The 19,040-nt window shown below is 40.6% G+C and overlaps 1 protein-coding gene across 4 annotated transcripts in view; it reads left to right on the forward strand.

Annotated features, from left to right (window-relative positions):
- Nucleotides 1-19,040, forward strand: part of LOC137889596 (forkhead box protein J3-like) — a 53,179-nt gene that overhangs the window by 18,137 nt on the left and 16,002 nt on the right. For all 4 annotated transcript variants that reach the window (XM_068733523.1, XM_068733526.1, XM_068733525.1 and 1 more), the window contains exons 4-7: nt 6,758-6,832; nt 11,447-11,530; nt 15,224-15,325; nt 17,724-17,879. In XM_068733523.1, the coding sequence (XP_068589624.1) occupies nt 6,758-6,832; nt 11,447-11,530; nt 15,224-15,325; nt 17,724-17,879 (417 nt within the window). The remainder of the gene's footprint in view (nt 1-6,757; nt 6,833-11,446; nt 11,531-15,223; nt 15,326-17,723; nt 17,880-19,040) is intronic.

Below are 19,040 nucleotides of genomic sequence, written 5' to 3' on the forward strand. Positions count from 1 at the left end.
AACACACACTGCACAGTCACACACACACACACACACACACACACACACCTCATCTTATAGATGACTTGTGTGAAGTACTTCAGTGAGGGAGTGAAGAGGGCGGGGAAGGGTCCATCAAATGAAATGAATATGTATGAGATGGAGTTTGAAGTAGTGACTTGTATCCAACCCCGCATTCTCACGGAGTGTCTGTCACTCCGTCACCATCAGGATATAATAAGGCATCTGAATGATGCTCAGAACCCAGGAGACTTTCACATCTAAGACACCTGTCCATATGCGCTCGTACCCCCACATTCCCTCTTCCAGCCGACTCCAGCGCTTCTTCTTTGTGCCTCTTGTACCCCCCTCCCAGCTCCTTCTCCTCTGCCTTACCTTGAAACTTTACCACATTTTACCCTCTCTTCATGCACTGTATGGGTTCAGCTGAAAGTTAATAAAATCTCCTACTGCTTCTCTTCTCTCAATATATCCCCTCTCGCAATATCGTCCTTACTTTTCTGTCTTTTTCTTCGTTGCTCTATGTCTTGTTCAGTCTGTGGGCGCACAAGGACTCTATATGCTTCCACAATGCATGCACCTTGAAGGGCATGAGAAGCTCCTGAATACTGCTGTGAGAGTGTCTGTTTGTTTGTGCACGTCAAACTCCATAGGCCCTCCACAGGTTAATACATCAATGCCAGTAAACGTCTTGCCCTTTGACCTCAGTCTCCCTGCAGGCGCACAGTTGAGCAGGGATTCACACAACCACATACATCCTTTCTGTCACAGCTTGCCAAGCCACACTCACTTTTTTTTTCAGCCTCTGAGGTTTTGCCATATCTAAAACAGCAATGGTCCTTTTGTTTGAATTACTTTCTTTATTTTTGGCATTTTTTTTTTCAGCTGTAAAATCTAACATTATCATTAAATTGATCATCATTAAATTTATTTTTACATTGTCAACAGTCCTGAAGTTGATACCTGTGTTTGTGCATTTTACTTCTCTGTATTTGGGTTTAATGTTCCTTTAATATTTAATGTTTAAATTCCTAAATAATCCAAAAGCCATACTTGAAGAATGGATGGGTCTGAAATATGGAATAGATAGGATTGAAAAAAGAAAGAGAAAAGTATCAATGTCTATACTTAAAGTCTAGCAAATAAAATTTAGTGTGATTTCATTTTTTACAGCAATTGTTCCATCAGTACAATAACACAGTCATAGTCACTAGGTGCCATCCACCTGTGTTTGTGTATTCATTTTCAATTTAAAAAACATTTAAAAAAGCAGTTGTCTGAGGTGAAAAAGTTGGTTTATCGATAAAAACAAAAAGCAACTTAGCAAATACATTTGAAGGAGACATAAACATCAGATCTGCATGGAGTAAAAATGAGACTCCTCATTTGCTCCTCAAATTAACAAAGATTTCATATTTTCAACAAGTTTTTAAATTTGTTTTGTCTGTTAGAGGTTTGCCCTCTTCTTTTGGTTTAATGACCCAACTGGAGAAGTGTTTATCTTAATGCATTCAACTTCTATTTTCACACAACAGTAGCGGATAGAAACACATTAATTTGTATTCTGCTTCACTAATTTTCTGGATGGAAACTTTACTACTGATGAATTAATTTCAACTTGACCTGCTTATCGCCCTCCATGATGTAACTAACTCACCAAAACATTTCTAACATTGGCAGAAAACATTGTGTTCATGTAGGATCCAATCACTCATAGAAAGATGCTGAAAAAAAATTTTTTGAGGGCCTTTAAGCTTTTGTTTATCACATAAATGTTGTTTGGGAGTCGTAGTTGACCTCCCTCCTTAAGTTTTTATGCTCACAGACTTGTGCCTTTTTATCAAAGAACCAGATATCTTCCTAATGCAGCTGCTCAGCTGATGATTCAACCAGGACAGTTGGAGTGTTTGAATTATGAGTCACCTCACATTTTCTCTGCAGAAAATTAATTAAATTCAATTAATTGTGTATAGCCCAAAATCACAGATTTGCCTCAGAGGGCTTTACAATCTGCACAGCATACGACATCCTTGGACCCTTGCATCGGAACAGGAGAAACTCCCCTTTACCGGGGAGAAAAGAAAGGAAGAAACCGTTGGGAGAGCAACAGAGGAGACAGCAGAGCAATAGAACTGTCACTCCTGGAAACTTAGGCAACCGAAAGTACTTCCTTTCCAATTTGCGACTCTATACCAGTTGGGCTGCACTGTATGTTTCCAGTGCACCCAACTTCACCAACCCTCTATTTCAGTGTCATCTGCATTGTTTTGTTAAAGTGGGACTGTTTAAGTGTTGTTGCCTGACTTGTGAAGCTTTTCAAGACTGTTTAATTCAGTTTAGAGGAAATGCCATCTCGTGTTGCCCCTTTGTATTTAACTCAGCTGCCATGACCCAAATCTTCCAAACCTACCGGCTTATATAACTTCAGCCTTCTCCGTGTGACCTGTTTCCTTGGCGTATCTACACACGCTCACACACACACACACACACACACACACACACACACACACACACACACATACAGCAAGCTTCCTGCCTATGGCCAGAACATCCTTCTGGCTCTTTTAACCTGCACCCTACCTCATCTCACACACGTACGTATTTTTACCTTTTCGACCATTTCTGTCAAGCTTCAAACATGGCGGTCTTTCCTTGATCACGCTTCTGACTGATCCACACAAACATAAACACACACACACACACACACACACACACACACACACACACACACACACACACACAGAGAGAGAGTCTTATACTCCGTTCCTCTGTCTTTCCTCTCCACCCGAAAGCAAGTTTCCAAAACCTGACTTTTTGTCACACATCACATTATATCACATTGCATTTAGTCAAAAAGTCATCCATGCTTATCAAGCCCGCCTTATGTAACTAACCTCTTCAATGCCAGTATGCTGCGCCGTACGTTAAGCAGCAGCAGCAGCCACACACAAACATAAACAGTATCTACTGTAGATACTACACATGCATGCACGAAGCCTCATATATAATAATAACTGTGTAAAAACAGTAGTTTGACCTTATTTCTCTGCAACATAGCTCTTAATCTCCAGTCTCTAAAAAAGTGGTCCTGTAAAATCATGAGGCATTATGGGAACTGAACTGGTATGATACATTAAACAATGAACGGGGTGCATTCTAGTTTGCACTAAACATGATATATCCAGTGTCTTCATACAATATCATTATTTTACAACAATAAGATTGTGTTGAAAATGTAAGTATTACCTAAGACAATATGCACGTTTTTTTCTTAGAATATACAATGCTTATACAATTATTCATACATTATTTAAATCAAAGATGTTATCAAGTGGAAATATTGTAGTCTTGTCATATTGTATACATTTTCCCAAAATTCAGTCTGGGACATGTCTCAAGAAACTTTTGGATCTGTAGTGTTTTTTTCATTTGGGTTTATTTAGGTTTGAACAAGCTATGCACAGCACGAGTGGGAAATCCTAAGTGTTTGTACTTGTTGTGAAAAGCATAGAGAGGAGGGAGTCAGGATATTGTTTAAATACGGCTGTGACGGTGCACATTTTCAGACAGTCGCCTCTGGAAGACATCCATAGTGTTGCACTTGATTGTACTCATGAAAAGTGACGTATAGGTGTGTTAAGAATAAACAAAGGGAGCCATAGAGAGAAGTTCAAACTCTGGCTCCTTTCTCACCTCCACACAGCTGGCCAATCCCGGCATGAAGAGTGAGTGAGTGAGTGAGTGAGTGAGTGAGTGAGTGAGTGAGTGAGTGAGTGTGTGTGTGTGTGTGTGTGTGTGTGTGTGTGTGTGTGTGTGTGTGTGTGTGTGTGTGCGCGCGCGCGCACGTTGGGATTGTTGGTTTCGGAAAGTAATAGAAATGGTGGGACAGGGACGCCAGTAATCCGATGTTGGAAAGGTGTGGGGGGAGGGGGAACCCGAAGCTATGTGATCATCAGACATCTGACACCTTATGGCTTTGTATACAAATATTGGTTGTGTATGAAAAACACTAACACTGTGACATTGATTTTCATGAGTTTGGCTATACTGCTGCATATACAGAAGACAAACACTGATTTACTCCATTTAGAGATATTTTCCTGCAGTGGAAACATCAAATATTTATCGAGAGGGAGTTATAGAGTTGGACCAGTCGCCCAATGTCCTTCTTTCATTTCACGCAGACATGACGCCTGCGACGGTGCGATCCATCAGCTACTGGGCAGGAATGGCGTGGCCTCATCCCGGACCAATAAGCTCATTAATCAGGCAGGGTGAGGAGCGGGAGGAAGGAGGACACAGCAGTGAATCTCATTATCTTACTTCACAGCACTGCTAATCAGTACATTCATTGATGATGTCTATTCCCTTTCAGTGAGGGGATATTACTGTTTCCTTAACATGCAGGAAAGAAGGCATTGTATCCAGTATGTGCGCACAAGCAGGCTTAGACTGATGCTCTCCAGGATGACGGGCTCCTTTCTCGCAACAAAATTATACACACAAAGACACACACACAGTTTCTTTTACGAACATGTTCGCCCTTGAAGCTATGCAAGTGGGAAAATTGTGGTAGGTTTGTTTTCTGTTTCCTTTGTCCATTTTTTTTCCCTTTGGTTCCTTTTTTGTCATTGAGCTGTGTATGGACGTCTTGTTACAAAAGCTCCCTGCTAAGCATATTAGAAATGAAATGGTCATAATGATCATAGTAGAAAAGATCATACTGTAAATGGAACTAAATGGAATTGAACAGATACAATTATAGTTGTTTTGGATAATACAAAGTCTGGGTGATATTGACAAATTCAAATATCACTATAATTTTGGACCAAACCAACATGTATTGATGTAATGCTGAGATTAGCTTGTGGCTGACAATTGGAGCTTTAAGAAGATAATTGACAGGAACATTTTGAGAAAAAAACATCAAGCAGAGGCATTTATTATTTGTTTCACTTATAGACACCAGTGAGAGCAGGAAACACAAATATGAGCTATCATAATAATAATTATAATATAATAATGTGATATCCACATGTTTGGTTTGTTGTTTGGTCCAACACTTAGTCCAGAAATATCTCAACAGCTATTGGGTGGATTTCCAAGAACGTTAAACATTATACCTGCTGAACATCACCATGTTAGCAGCACTGTCATCCTGAGCATGTTAGCATGCTAATGTTAGCATTCACCTCAAAGCATCGTATCTCAGTATTAAATGCTAAAATATGTTTTAAATATGCCAGACTACTGACACTGATCACTAACGGCATAAGGAGATAATTTTGATGTGAAAACAGCCGTTGTTTGGTATCCTGGTGTTTCAATGGGTTTGGTGTTAAAGGGTTATATGTGTGGATCACATATTAAGGACACACTGATGAGAAAAACAAGCTCCCCAAACCATCCTAGAAATAAAAAATAAATACAAATAAAAACTCTTCATTTTCTATAAGGGGAGAGGAAATTACTCCATGCATTCATACTTAATGACATGAACAAGTGCCAACAAAGGCTAATATGAGATTTTAACGTCAGCATTGGTAACTTTTCGGTACACTGCCCGGCCCCAACAGAGATCACACATGCCTGAAGGTGAAATTGCCAGAGTGTGCAAAGTCTGAAATACACAGGATTGTGCTTTGCCAGTAGTGCACAGGTGTGCAAAAAGTGCTTGGGTAATAAAAAATAGTGTGTAAATAAAGAAACCGTAGATAGAGGTTTGCAAAGTTAGGCGGGCTGGCCGCTGAAGGGGTGATTGGACTCGATGTTAATGATCCAACACCACCTCCCACAGGAAAGTTTTCTGGAACAGATGGTTGCCTTTGTGCGGCGAGCTGGTGGCAGTCCTCCTTGCCGTTTTTCATCGCCCCACTGTCACGCGTTTCCTTGACGGACGGCCGCATACAGCCAGTGACCCGCTAAGTAGAGCAGCCGAAAACTGCTGGAGCTTTTCTCCGGGTGCGGAAGGGCGAGGCAGAGGTGGACAAGGCTGTTATGGTATGCTAGAGACGGAGAGAGAGGTTGGTTGTTGCTGGAGAAACAAAGCCGGTGTAGAGCAGTGAAGCTCAGGAAAAAGAGCGGAGAAATACCTCCCATCCCTCTGTCTTCTCCCCTCCTCCTCCTCCCCAGTGGTATTAATTAGCAGCAGCAGATGAGTGGAGAACGGGAGCCTGAAGGGAGAACAGGTTCACATTAGGTTAGCCTGCACTGCTGTGAGCTCTCTCTCTCTCTCTCTCTCTCTCTCTCTCTCTCTCTCTCTCTCTCTCTACCTATTTTCACATGTACACAACACCCACAAACAATAGGAAGTGTTACAAATTGTGGAAATGTCGGTTTCCCTTCATTAGGGCCAGAACTATGAATTTGTTATTGTATAACAGAGTGTTGTCTCAGTTCTGCTTGAGTTTTAGCTTGAACACGCCCCCTTCACATATTAAAAACTGCATTCAACCCCATTTCAGCCTTGGACCCCTGACATTTTATGACCCGTCTGGGGGGATCCTGACCCCTAGGTTGTGAACCACTGATAAAGGGACAGAATATCCAATATCTCTCTCTCTGGAAAAAAGGCAACTAAGTGCTGTTGCAATTAACATAGACTGGTACCAGAATCAGTTGACTGAAAATGTATTTTACTTGTTAGAAACAATGGATTTGTGTTAACCAACAATCGTTTTTTCCTGTTTCTTCTTCTCTCCTTCCCTTTTTCTTCCCCTTACCTTCTCTCTTTCTCGCTGTTTGTCGCTGCCTGCAGAATTCCATACGACACAACCTGTCCTTGAACAAGTGTTTTCTCAAAGTGCCTCGCTCCAAAGATGACCCTGGAAAAGTAAGTATGACCTGAACAATGTAATGCGACTGAAAAGCTCAGCTTGAATTAAGGTGCGGCACACAATGAAAATACAAGCCCATTTCAGCGAGCTTACAAAAATGCGGCGGCGGCGATTACTTGTCACGTGTTTAGTTGCCCTTGTGCCGCACGTGTGCACACGCTCGTGCATGGGAGCGCCCAACAGACCACACTCACCTGCTCAGATTCTTTGTCGCACACGCAGAGTGTCTGAACTTAAAAGCAATTCGTAGCTCCGTAACCGCCTGAATGCCTAATGGACGCTTTCTTCGTTTTCTGCGGCTCTTCGCATATTGATTCTGCCAAGTAATAATGTGCTACAGAGAGTAATGAATAATAAGTATATGTAGGTACACTCCTTCAGTTGCAAGGCTGTTCATGCATCTGTTATGCTTTATTAGGCCCTGTTTCTCTCTCGCACACACACACACACACACACACACACACACACACACACACACACAATCAGAGGAAGCATTGATATGTTTCACCACTGCTACTGCTGTGGTTAGGAAGCACAGTTGCCACAGCCACTTCAGCAGCACCGGTTTGAAAACAACAATTTGTCAACTCCTTGTTTGTGCTGAATCGAAGGAATTGCTCAGATGGAGAAAGTATATAATTACAAGTTGATCAGTGAAGCTTGCCCCTACAATATTTTCTTAAAAGCTCAAATGTTTGCTTTTCAACTCATCACGGGGTGAATGTGAGAAGCAATCCACCACTTTTTCAAAAAACTGACAAGCCAAAACTTTTCATTGTGCACTCAAAACTAATTTTATTTGTAGGGTGGGGGGAGTTTCTCCAGGCTGCAGGGATTTTTGAGCCATTGAAAAATGAATTAGGGGGAAGAAGGTTTAAATAATTCAAACAAAATCCATGGGCTTGAGTGTAGGCCTATAGTCTGCAAAGACACAAAGAGAGCAGCTCCCCCGTGATTAGCCCGACTTGGACCTGACCAGCCCCTTAATTCACACCGTGGATCGAAGTGGTCGATACCTCGGCTACACATCTGTGTGGAGAAGTTGAATGTGTGAGCTCTGTTTGAAGCCATAGAGAGCGGGGAGAAGCTAAATCATGCATGTGCTAACGTTAATTGGCTGTGTACTGCTCACTGATGTGGGACTGAGAGACAGGGGGAGGAGAAGAGGCAAGTATGGGGGAGGGGGCGAGGTGTTCAGAGATGAGCCTTGTGTGTGCGTGTCTGTCTGTGTGTGTGTGTGTGTGTGTGTGTGTGTGTGTGTGTGTGTGTGTGTGTGTGTGTGTGTGTGGCCTAGATGAACGTCCTGAATTTTGTCTGCAGCTTTGGACCTCCCTGGGAGGACAGAGGGAAAATGAAAAGGGGGGGGGCAGACCGGCAGGAAATCAAGGACCTAAAAGCAAACTGATTTCCTCCGCTCTCATTGATTGTCTTTATTTTGGAGTGTGCTGTGTTTTAACATTGTGTATCAAAAGGATTGCAGTGGATTTTTTCGGGGAAGCGAAGCAGGAGCGTGCACCGCAGGAAAAATAAACCCAGAGAAAACTGATTGGATAGAGAAGTGGAATAACAACTGATACATTGGTTTTATCAGATGCAAGGGAGATCCCTCTGCTGTGCTTTTTTTTCTGTTTAGTGACACTAAAGAAGTGGGAAAAATAGACTAAATAGTATCCACAATAGGAGGAGATACACCAGAGACAAATGGAAATATTGTAAAGAATGAGATGGATATTACTCTAGCACACATAGTAGTTGACATTGTATAATGACAGCAGAGCTAATATATTATTTACAGTAACGATGTAAGGGTTTAAATAGTTATCTCATGCAAATATTTGACATAAAACTGAACTGGCCAGACTCTGGTTTGTGTTTCTGAAGGAAATTAAAGTCCCTCTAGGTCACTCAGAAGCTTTTAAATGTTTAAATGTAGTGCCTTGTTTTATGCTGTTATATGTCGGGATAACAGCATTACTGCCAATAATAAGAACAGGATTAACATGTTAATTAAAGAGACTGGATCCGTAATTGTTTTTTACTAGCTGTGTTAAGTGTGAGTAGTGTACGTGATTATAGTTTGATATGTAGTGATTAATTACAAGTATTCATACAGTATCCGTGACGCTCTGTCACCAGGTGTTTGATGCAGGGTTCATATCACTTTCACCTCTGATCGTTCAGTCTGTGACGTGCTTGCTCAAAGCTTAGTTTATACTCGCTGTAGTGAAGCCGGACCATCACGTCACTGTCACAAATAGTTCACTGATAAAAGCACTTTTTACATGTCTGGGGATTATACAAAGAAGGCCAGTTTTAAATGCTTAGAAACTGGTGGTCTTAAAAATCTTCATTTGGGTAAATATTTTGCCAGTCAAGTCAATATTTAACCTTTGTTTCTTCATAATTCATTTAATTCTTGACTTGTTTCTTCACAGGGCTTGTACAAAGGCAATAAAGTAGGCCATGAATATAAGATATGAGTTTTCAGATAATTACATTCCCTCCTCGGCAGTGTTGGTTTTTGCCGGTTACACCTATAGTCTATGGGTTACACTCGTCTTTTTATTTCTTCACAGTTAATTTTGTTTGTACGACCTCTGGCGTTTCGGAGAGTAATGCAACGAACTGCTCATTGAATATAAACGCGTCCGTGCATGCTTGGAGCTGGCGCGCCATCTGCAATAATAAACAAAGTTGTACACGGGGAGCGGTGTGGGGAGGCCGTTAACTTCTACCTAAACAGGACAAGTGTGTTCTTAGCTGGCTTAGCTATTGGTGAGCTAACAGTCAGGAATGGGTTTTGCTCACAGCTCGAGCGTGTATGAAGGACAGGACAACCAGAGTGCTGTTACTGTACAGGCAGTCATCAGTTGTCAGTAAATACCCCCAAAACATATGCTGGCCGATGAAACCATCATGTTGTGTTTTTTATTTGCCCAGTGTTAATACAAATGTGTGGGAATGGAGGCTTTGGAGTAGTTGAAAGTCCCCTTAGAGACAGAGGTTTAAGTTTAAAGGTTACCCCTGTTTGATGTTGGTAGTGGTGAGTGACTGGTTAAGATCCTCCAAAGATTTAGAAGAACCTTTGTGTTCACATGATTTTTGTTCATCACATAGGTTAGGTTTGGTTTCATGTGGATTGTTTATGCAATTGTACAATTTGAAGGTTTAATTTTATTTTTCAATCAGGAGAGACGAGTCAGATGAAGTAAACAATAATTGTTTATAATTAACAGATGATATGTGGTGATAAAGTCTTGACAGAGTCTTTGGCACTTGGACTCTACAGGGAGATTTGTAAGCGAGGGGCGTCTGCCCTGAGCAGCAGCAAGATAAATCCCCAAGTGAAGTCCAGACACTGGTGGTGGTGGTGGTGGCTGATGAGGCTGATAGAATGATGAGTTGATGAAGCTGATGGATCTGCGAAGATTGGGTGGAGATGGAGAGGTGGAGGGGATTGTAACAGCAACATGAACGTACTGAAGGTAGAGAGACAATCGTATTTAAAAAGAGACGGCAGCAAGATGATAGGCTAACGCTGTAATTGTGTCGTTGTGCTATTGGATAGAAAAGACCAGCTGATCAGAACATCTGATATCATGATTGACAGCCCCAAACAATGACAGCAAGGAAATTATGAGTGAACATGCGTAAGGGGTGATTGGCAGATATATGAGAAATAAACTACGGGCTTAGGCATACAAGAGTATAGTCTTCCTGTCTGAACTTACGCTAGAGCTTTATTTGTTATATACTTGTAGTAGGCTGCTTATTTAGTCATTGATCAGCTAGATACATAGTTTTAGAATTAGTGGTTTGGCAGGCTGCTGAGCTACCTTCATATTCCTCTTGGGTTATGTGTTAGTTGTCTTTCATATGTTGCCATCTGTCTGACCTGTGCTTCTCTTGCTATTTGTCACTTTACAAGGGCAAACAAATAAGTTTACCATCTGGAGATCAATGATGGTAATGAAAGAGATGGGAAGCACAATTACATTTTCTTAAGCACTGTATTTAAATAAAGTTTTGAGTTTTGATTTTTGGAAAATGGTTGTAATTACTAGTTACAGATCTGGGTTTTCACATTGAAAACATAAGTTTATCTACTTATTTCCTTTATTGTATTGGTCTATCTACTTCATATTTATATAATTATTTATATTTATATAATAGATATATAATTTGCTGCAGTACTGCCCAGCACTACAGTTACATTGTTTGACTAACACCACCTGGACCACCTACACCAATAAAAGATCCAGATCCGAAAACACCTTTTAACACAGAAATATTGAATCCTTATAATGAGTCATTTTATGAATACACAGAGTATATATTTGTATTTATTTCACAGGTAACACAAATACAAATTTAATTTCTAACTTTCATAATTTTGCTTGTAATGGAACATTTTCTGTTTTGTTTTTTTAAGTGATTATTTAAGGACTTTAATTTCCACCACTGACTCCTTATTTAAGTAAAATAGAAATAAAAGGAATTTGAAAGTGTACCTAAACCAACAATCAAAAGCAGTGGAGAAAAATGACAAGCAGAGCATCTTCCATCAAACTCAAGACTTACCTCTATGTTTTGTTGCTGTCACTCTCCAGGGTTCGTACTGGGCCATAGACACCAATCCTAAAGAAGACGCAGTACCGAGCAGGCCAAAGAAGAGACCGCGCTCTGGAGAGAGGGTAAGTACTTTAACAATGCGCGATAAAATCTTCCTTTTAACACTAAAGCTGGTTGTTTTAAAAACCTTACAATGTGGCAGCACGCTGCTCAGTTGGGCTGTTGCTGCCGCAAAACAATAATCTCAATAACCTTTGTTAGTTTCCATTTAAAAAAAATATTTATTTACACCAATTCAAGCTCACTGACATCAAAGTGGCAAAGGATGTAGCTGTGTGAGAAGGCCCGTGGTCACAAAAAACAAGAGAGCGAGAAAAGGCAAGGCAAATTTATTTATACAGCACATTTCAGAAGGCAATTCAAAGCACTTTACATAAAACAAATGACAAAGTGCAAAAGAAACACATTATGAAAAGGACATTTAAATTACAATCAGTGATTTAAGAGAGAATAGAAAATAAAAACAAGATAAAATGAATGAAAAAAGAATAAGACAATAATACAATAATAAAAGTGTAAGAATTGATTTAATAAAAGGCAGCGGCAAAGCCTTGATTTAAGGTCAACTGAGATGCTACAGAAATGTTTGTGTGGGAACAGACTTACAATCTTTTTATAGACCAGCAGGCAAACAAGGTGTCCCTTTAAAGCAAAAACCTAAGAGTCTAAAGCCAAGCTTGCGGCTCTGTGTGGTGTGATGACACCGTTTTGGTAATTGCTTCTGCATCACGGTTGAAAAGAGTCTGTGATTATGTGCTAGATCAGTGATACCAAGTGAAACACCCAAGAGGATTTGGTGACAGGGGAACGTATGGTTTAGAGACGATACAAGCACTCCCGACGCCAGACTTCCTATATTGACACTGTGCAGTTTTGTGTGGAACAACGTTAAACAGCTACCTGCCTGACTGTAGTACAAATAAATGTCTCTTGCCTCATGCTGTGCTTGTTTGGATGATCTCCATTAGTCTAATTGTCGACCAGAAAAAGTCTGACTTTGAATAGGATTGTATAATTATGATTCTGTAAAGACACACAAAAGTAGCAAAGACCTCAATTACATTGTCCACCTTTTTCCTTGGCTGAGTTGAACAGGCAGGGTTATCTGTGACACCAGATTTGCTTTGTGCTATTTGATTGATATTACCTGCTTATTACTGGACCTCTAAGCTAGAAAGTGTCCCTGTGTACCGCATGCTGAATGAACTTATAGTCTCAATTAAACAAGGTCACCACCATATATTGTACATACATGTTGAGACCTGTGTGGAGCCAATCCCTCAATATGCTCTAAATTTGGAATTTAGCACCCATAAAGAAGTTGCCGTAGCGTTTAGAAAAACACCAAGACTTGGATTGTTAAAGGAGCTGCAGGCATTATATTGCTGCACAGTTGACATTACCACATGCTCTGCAGAAAATACCTCAGAGATTGTATAAATAGAACATAATAAACTGTAATTCGGTGATGTTATGATAAGTATTCATAACTTATCAACATCCCATATCAACGCTAAACTTCAAGTAGCATGACAACCCTTCAGCCAAGGTTGAGCAACTATTTCAAATGTGAGTCTTTTAATTCCAGTATGCAGATACCAATCTGTTTTTGTTCCATTGCATTCTGTATTCAGCTTCTGACCCACTGAGGTTTTTATGAATGTACAGCTGACTGTGTTTGTTGTTGCATTAAAAACCTGCAGAGTCTTTCATCATGGTGCAGCACAGCTGGTCGTCTCCTTTCTTTTCTCCTCCCGTGTCTCCGTAACTCTTTGTGTATCTTGATCATTATCTTTCTGTGCGTCTGTTTGTCTGCCACTCTTTCCTCTGTCTCTCCCTCTCTCTCTGTCTGTATCGCTGCTTTAGCCCTCTCCTCTCCAGGGACCTCAGGCAGGCGTGGCGCAGTAAAGTGCACAATCACAGTTGCTCATTGGAGAAAGCATTGAGGTAAAAGAGGGAGAGAAGGGGGCGAAAAGAGGGGGGAACAAAAGAAAGAAGTGTGAAAGAAAGGATGCAGAAAAAAAATGACATCAAGGTAGAGAGCAGAGAGGGGAAATCGAGCTGCAAGGGGAAGGAGAGGGGAAAAAAGTAAGAGAAGTAAGATGGAGAGGAGGGAGAGTATTCTAGGCTTGTGTTCCAGTTAATTACCACAGAAGGCCCCGGGGCTGCCATTAGACATATTTTCTTCACCGTTTTTTTATTACAAACATTAATTAATTCAGAGCCTTGTCATCTCGTCTTACATGGATGGGCCCTTCGACCCCTTTTCTTACGCCTCACTTGCACTGCTGGCAGACACACTGTGGGCTGTCACATGGGCTAAAGAGAAACAGGGAGGTTTTAAGTGCTAAGATTTATAGCAGTGTTACCGTCTGAAAAAAAAAAAAAAAAAAAGCTGGGCTAAATATGTGGTACTGTTTTTATTAGGGTTTTGTTGCACCTAGGCTCCACTGTCAAAGTCTTTAACGTCTCCTGATGACAGCGGGTGTGCAAATGAAAAGATTTGAAGTTGGCAGCGAGGCTAAACGGCAGCTGCATAAATGCATTGTATAAATGTGTAGACAGGCAGGGTACACTTAGTTTAGTAGCTGCGTCTCCGGTGCCCCTCAGCATAATCACTTTCTTTCATTTCCTGTATGCCTCTCTGTCTGCCTGTCTGCCGGTCCGTCACCACTCAATTATCTCCCTACCTATTCTTCCTTTTTCGCTCCCCTTCTTCCACAAGCCTTGCTCACTCCTCTCCTCACCTCTCCGTTGTCTTCTTTTTAAGTGCCTCCACCAGGGAACCGACAACCCATTTCACTGGGAGTTTATCATAAATTAAAGATTGCATTGTTACCAACCAATCCTCTTACTGTAAGCAGTTTGGGAAGGCATGCAAGCTGTCTTGAACCCTGCAAGGAGTCAGAAGAGAAAAAAAAAAAATGTGTCCTCGTTTTTATTTTTAAATATTATTTTTTTTTATTTTGCTGGCGTCAATTTAGCCCCTCATCGTTCTTTGAACAGTTGCTCATATCCCCACACTCGGTTAACTCTACTTTAGCTCTCTGTGAGGACAGCAGAAAATGAAATGCTGCTGAATCCATTTTAGATTTTTGAATAATGCATGAGGGATGGGTTCATTTATCTTATCAAGTGCGAATGATGTATCAACTTTTCAGGCTGTTTAAGTGTCCAGCCGTTAAAATTAAGTGCACCTCGACTGGGGCACATAGTTGGAGCCCGGGGGCGTGGCGGTGATTCAGGAGGCTCAGAAAGGCTCACGAATTTGCAGCGTTCAGAGATTTCTCATAACATTTGTCCAATTCAATTTCCGTCATAATTTCTACTGTCACAATCAGCTGTAATGATAGCCATGTTTGTTGTTTAAGTTCATAATGATCATTTTAGGGGAGTGGCTTTGGAGGGAAACCTGAAGGGACGGGCTGTCGATGTTGCCAACTTGGCTACTTTCCCGCTAGATTAAGCAACTTTTGTAGCTAGTGCTGCTAGCTACTTTCTTCTTACCAGCCCTAGCTTTAAGTGCAAATGAAAGTAAATGATATGCCTCTTCAAATTGATTGGCACCACATGAGTATAAAGAAAACTAAAAGAAAATACGTACTCTAACATATATTGTTAAATATTTTTACACTCTGGCTTTTCTAATTTGACGTATCAAAAATGTCTCTGATCCACTGGAAGCATAGATTAATGTGGTGTGTCCGTCCTCGTTCTCAGTCCTCTGTCGTCAGTCCTCTGTCCTCTACTTTCAGGCATCAACTCCTTACAGCCTGGAGTCCGAGTCTCTGAGAATGGACTGCATTATGTCAGGAGGGGCGTCCCCCACTCTGGCCATCAATGCTGTAACCAACAAGGTAAGACACCGGCTACTCACTTTTGAAAGTTTTGTCTAATATCACATACAGAACTTTTGTTTTGCAATGTTACTTAGTGGCCCTTTAAGTCTAATAAATATTCCTGTTCTAATGATGTGTAATGATGATTCTTCACAAATGAATTAGTCAGGAAGCTGTAGTCATTTGTACTTGAAGCTCAGAAGAATGTGTTGAAGTTTTTAATAATGATTACTAACTGGATGTCAGACGTACTTGCAGCAGAATGAGTCTTCCAGGTCAAACAATGCATAGTGGTCGCACACATCCAAATACTGTTTTACAGGCCCTCACTTACACACACAACCTATATGCACTCAAACACACAAACACACACACACACACACACACACACACACACACACACACGCTGACTAAAAAGATAAACTTGGTGTGACCGTCTGTATAAGGGTCAGAGATTAAGTAGCGACTGGGACCTCTGACGCCTGTCTGAACTGCCACACACACACACACACACACACACACAAAGAGAATGATGACGTGTGGTACGTGACCTCTTCATCTGACCCCGACCAAAGAGGAACATTTGTCCCACAGCAGCAGCTCACATAACTCCTGAGTGTTTGGTCGGGACGTAATGTGAAGGTCTGGACTTGACAGCTTATTCCAGTTCTCCATTCTGCTCTTTTCACACATTTTGACTCATACTTCCCAGAATTTGTCAATATGAAACACTTTTATAAGAGATTATTAACGCTGTTAATTAAAAATGATTTGATCATCATCATTATATCATTAATCATTTATCCACTAAAGATGGTAAGCACTTGCTGGTTCCTGCTTTTTTTAATGTGAAAAATTGCTGATGTTTATATTTCTAGCTTTGTCTTTTGGGGTTTTTGGAATTAGTTAAAGGTATTTCTCATTCATTTTGACATTGTATAGACTGAATAACAAAGTCATGCATAGATTGATATAATCTGAATCTAAATAGTTTGCGTAAATAACATTATTGTGCAAAACAGTTTTGTTAGATCCACAGACAAATAGAGTCTTAAACAGAAAGTGAGAGGTGGGCATCATTAAAGGCCAAGGAGATCAGCGTCATGTGATTATTGTTTTCTAGACTGGTGTCAGTTTGCACTTATTCTGTTTTTACCAAAGGGAAGATTAAAACTTGATTCGTCTCAGCCATCCCTATACATTTTGAAAAAAAAAATGATTCAGAGCAAGGAGAGAAAGACCTTGATGATAATGATGCCAACGTCAATGATATCCGCCCACATCCAGACAGGTGGCGTCCTGCAGGCACAGCAGCGCATCAGAGCTTCTTTAATAACACATTTGCACACTAATATTCTGTTTGCAATGGAGAGGGCCTGTTCTTCTGAAAAAGACATTCCTATAAGAATGTCTTTTTGTAATGTAATGTAAATGTAAATTTTGTAATGTAATGTAAGAGCTTAGGATAAGCTTGTAAGATTGTTAAAGTCATCATTTATTTTATTCGGATATTGTAATGTTTTTACTTGAAATCTAAAATTTCTAGAAATTGAAGCTCTGCCAAGTCTAAAAAAACACAAAGTTGAAACCTTTCTAGAGACATCATAGATATACACTTCTAAATGTTCTCATAAACCACATAATTATTTCCATGTCACTCAGATGTCACCAAATACACCAAAACAGAAAACGTTCACGATTAATACTTAAGAAAGCTGACTCCGCTACAAGAACATCTACAGGGTAGAGCACCGCCCCAGAGAGCCTTTACTGTTTTCTCACCCGGAGGCTATAATTTCACATTTGTCTATACAATTAAATGTAGCCTGGAGGTAATGCTGGCGCTCTTCTTCACAAGTACTGGCAGTCAAAGACAACAAGAAAAACATGATTCAACATAATCCTGAGGCATTTCGTTTTAAAGCTTTGTGATCTGTCACCAGAAGACCACATGCAGCACACTTCCTCTGAATCTGTGCCAAAGTCATTTCCGAAGTTACCTAGTTGTTTCTGGGTCGCGACATTTAATCAAAATCACAATGTTCAAGAAAGAAAGATCATCATTAGTTAACGTTCCATGCTTTCATGCAGCAGCAGGACCAATTTGCATTTACCAGCACTTTAATTTCCATATTTCCTCATGAGTTGTCTCATAAGTTAATGGTGCACGGGTAATTTCTTGAGGTGGACGGAGTTCACTTTAGGCTGGAGATGAGTCCGCGAATGGACAAAATGAAGGAGCGGAACTACAAAATCTCAAATCACTACTTTTTGAAGGAGTTTATATGGTGCATTGCTTCAACATTTTGGCCCTGTGTAATTGCCTTTATTGTCACATTAATGTGTGTGTGTGTGTGTGTGTGTGTGTGTGTGTGTGTGTGTGTGTGTGTGTGTGTGTGTGTGTGTGTGTGTGTAGGTAGCACTCTACAACTCCGAGGCAGAAGGCAGCGAGAGTCCTGGTAGTCTGGGCAGCCTGAGCAACAGCCTTTCAGAGCAGAGTTTGGCATCCGTCAACCTTAACAATCTGAACACCGCCGTCAGCAGCGGCAGCAACGTACACGGCTACACACCAGTAAGTTCTTCTCTTTTTTTTGAGTGACAGTCTAATGATTGCTGAAGGAAAGTATCTCTATTCTTATTTCTGTCTTCACAAGAACAACAGCTGACCTGCTGCTGCTACAGACTCTTATTTAAGGACACTTCAGCAGGGCTGGGGCTTTCTTCTATTTTTTTTTATATTATCTCGATCTGGCAAACGTTAAACCAACAGAATTCAAACTAAAAGTTTTTACTATGTTCATTTGATTCTGAAATAAACCGGATGATTCAGTCACCAGTTCAGACACCCTCAGTCGGTACAGAAGGTGTCTGCGGCACCCTTAGCAGACTGAGGTGGTTACCAGCTAACGACATGTACGCTGGATCTACAGTACTGCTAGAGCTCTGTTTCACATTTATACTTTGCAAGCAAATATATATTCAGTTGGCTTCTGCAGAGCACATTTAGTGTGGTTAGATGACATCTGCATTGTTCTGTAAAATGTAAGTGAAGTTAATAAGCAGATGGCATGAACAGACACGTTCATATATCTTTTTAACCTGGATAAATCATAGATTTTAGTCGTGCTCTCTTGCGTGCTCTCATGCTAAATAATTTAAATGTTTTCCTAAATATCAAATTTGTATTGCTGTTTGACATGCATGTTTTCTATATGGAGAATTTATTTGGGCTCCCCAAACAAATCAAATTGCTGACACCCATAAAGATGTTTGTATTTATTAGGGCTCAAGCAACCGACAACGGGCCAGCGAAGGCCTTATTGAAATTCTAATGTTTTTTATTTAATTTTTTTCTGTTTTTTATTTTTGCACTTTGGGCGCATTTTTGGAGCATTTGCCATACTCGAAAACTCAAAAATGTTTGCACACTTGTCAGGTCTGGTGAAAATAGACCATCTGATGTAGGTTGCAATTTTGTGTGTAAAAAAATGGCTTTCTAGCGCCCCCTACAAGTTGGACCGGCGACGCCCCTCAGCCAGTATGTCCAATTTACTTGAAAATTGACACACGTCCAGCTCCGCTAGCTCTACAAAAAAGCCTCTCAGACCTCTAAACTCTGCCTCCCGAAATTTTCCGCCACCTTGAATTTTGTGAAAAACACATTTTTGCGAACTCCTCCTACACGCTTGGTCCGATTGATACCAAATTTGCTGTGGATCATTATTGGATCTAC

The sequence above is a fragment of the Cebidichthys violaceus genome, unplaced genomic scaffold (genome assembly GCF_023349555.1).
Source record: "Cebidichthys violaceus isolate CVI_PGR_0920_01 unplaced genomic scaffold, fCebVio1.0.p SCAF_6, whole genome shotgun sequence".
NCBI classification, from domain to species: domain Eukaryota; kingdom Metazoa; phylum Chordata; class Actinopteri; order Perciformes; family Stichaeidae; genus Cebidichthys; species Cebidichthys violaceus.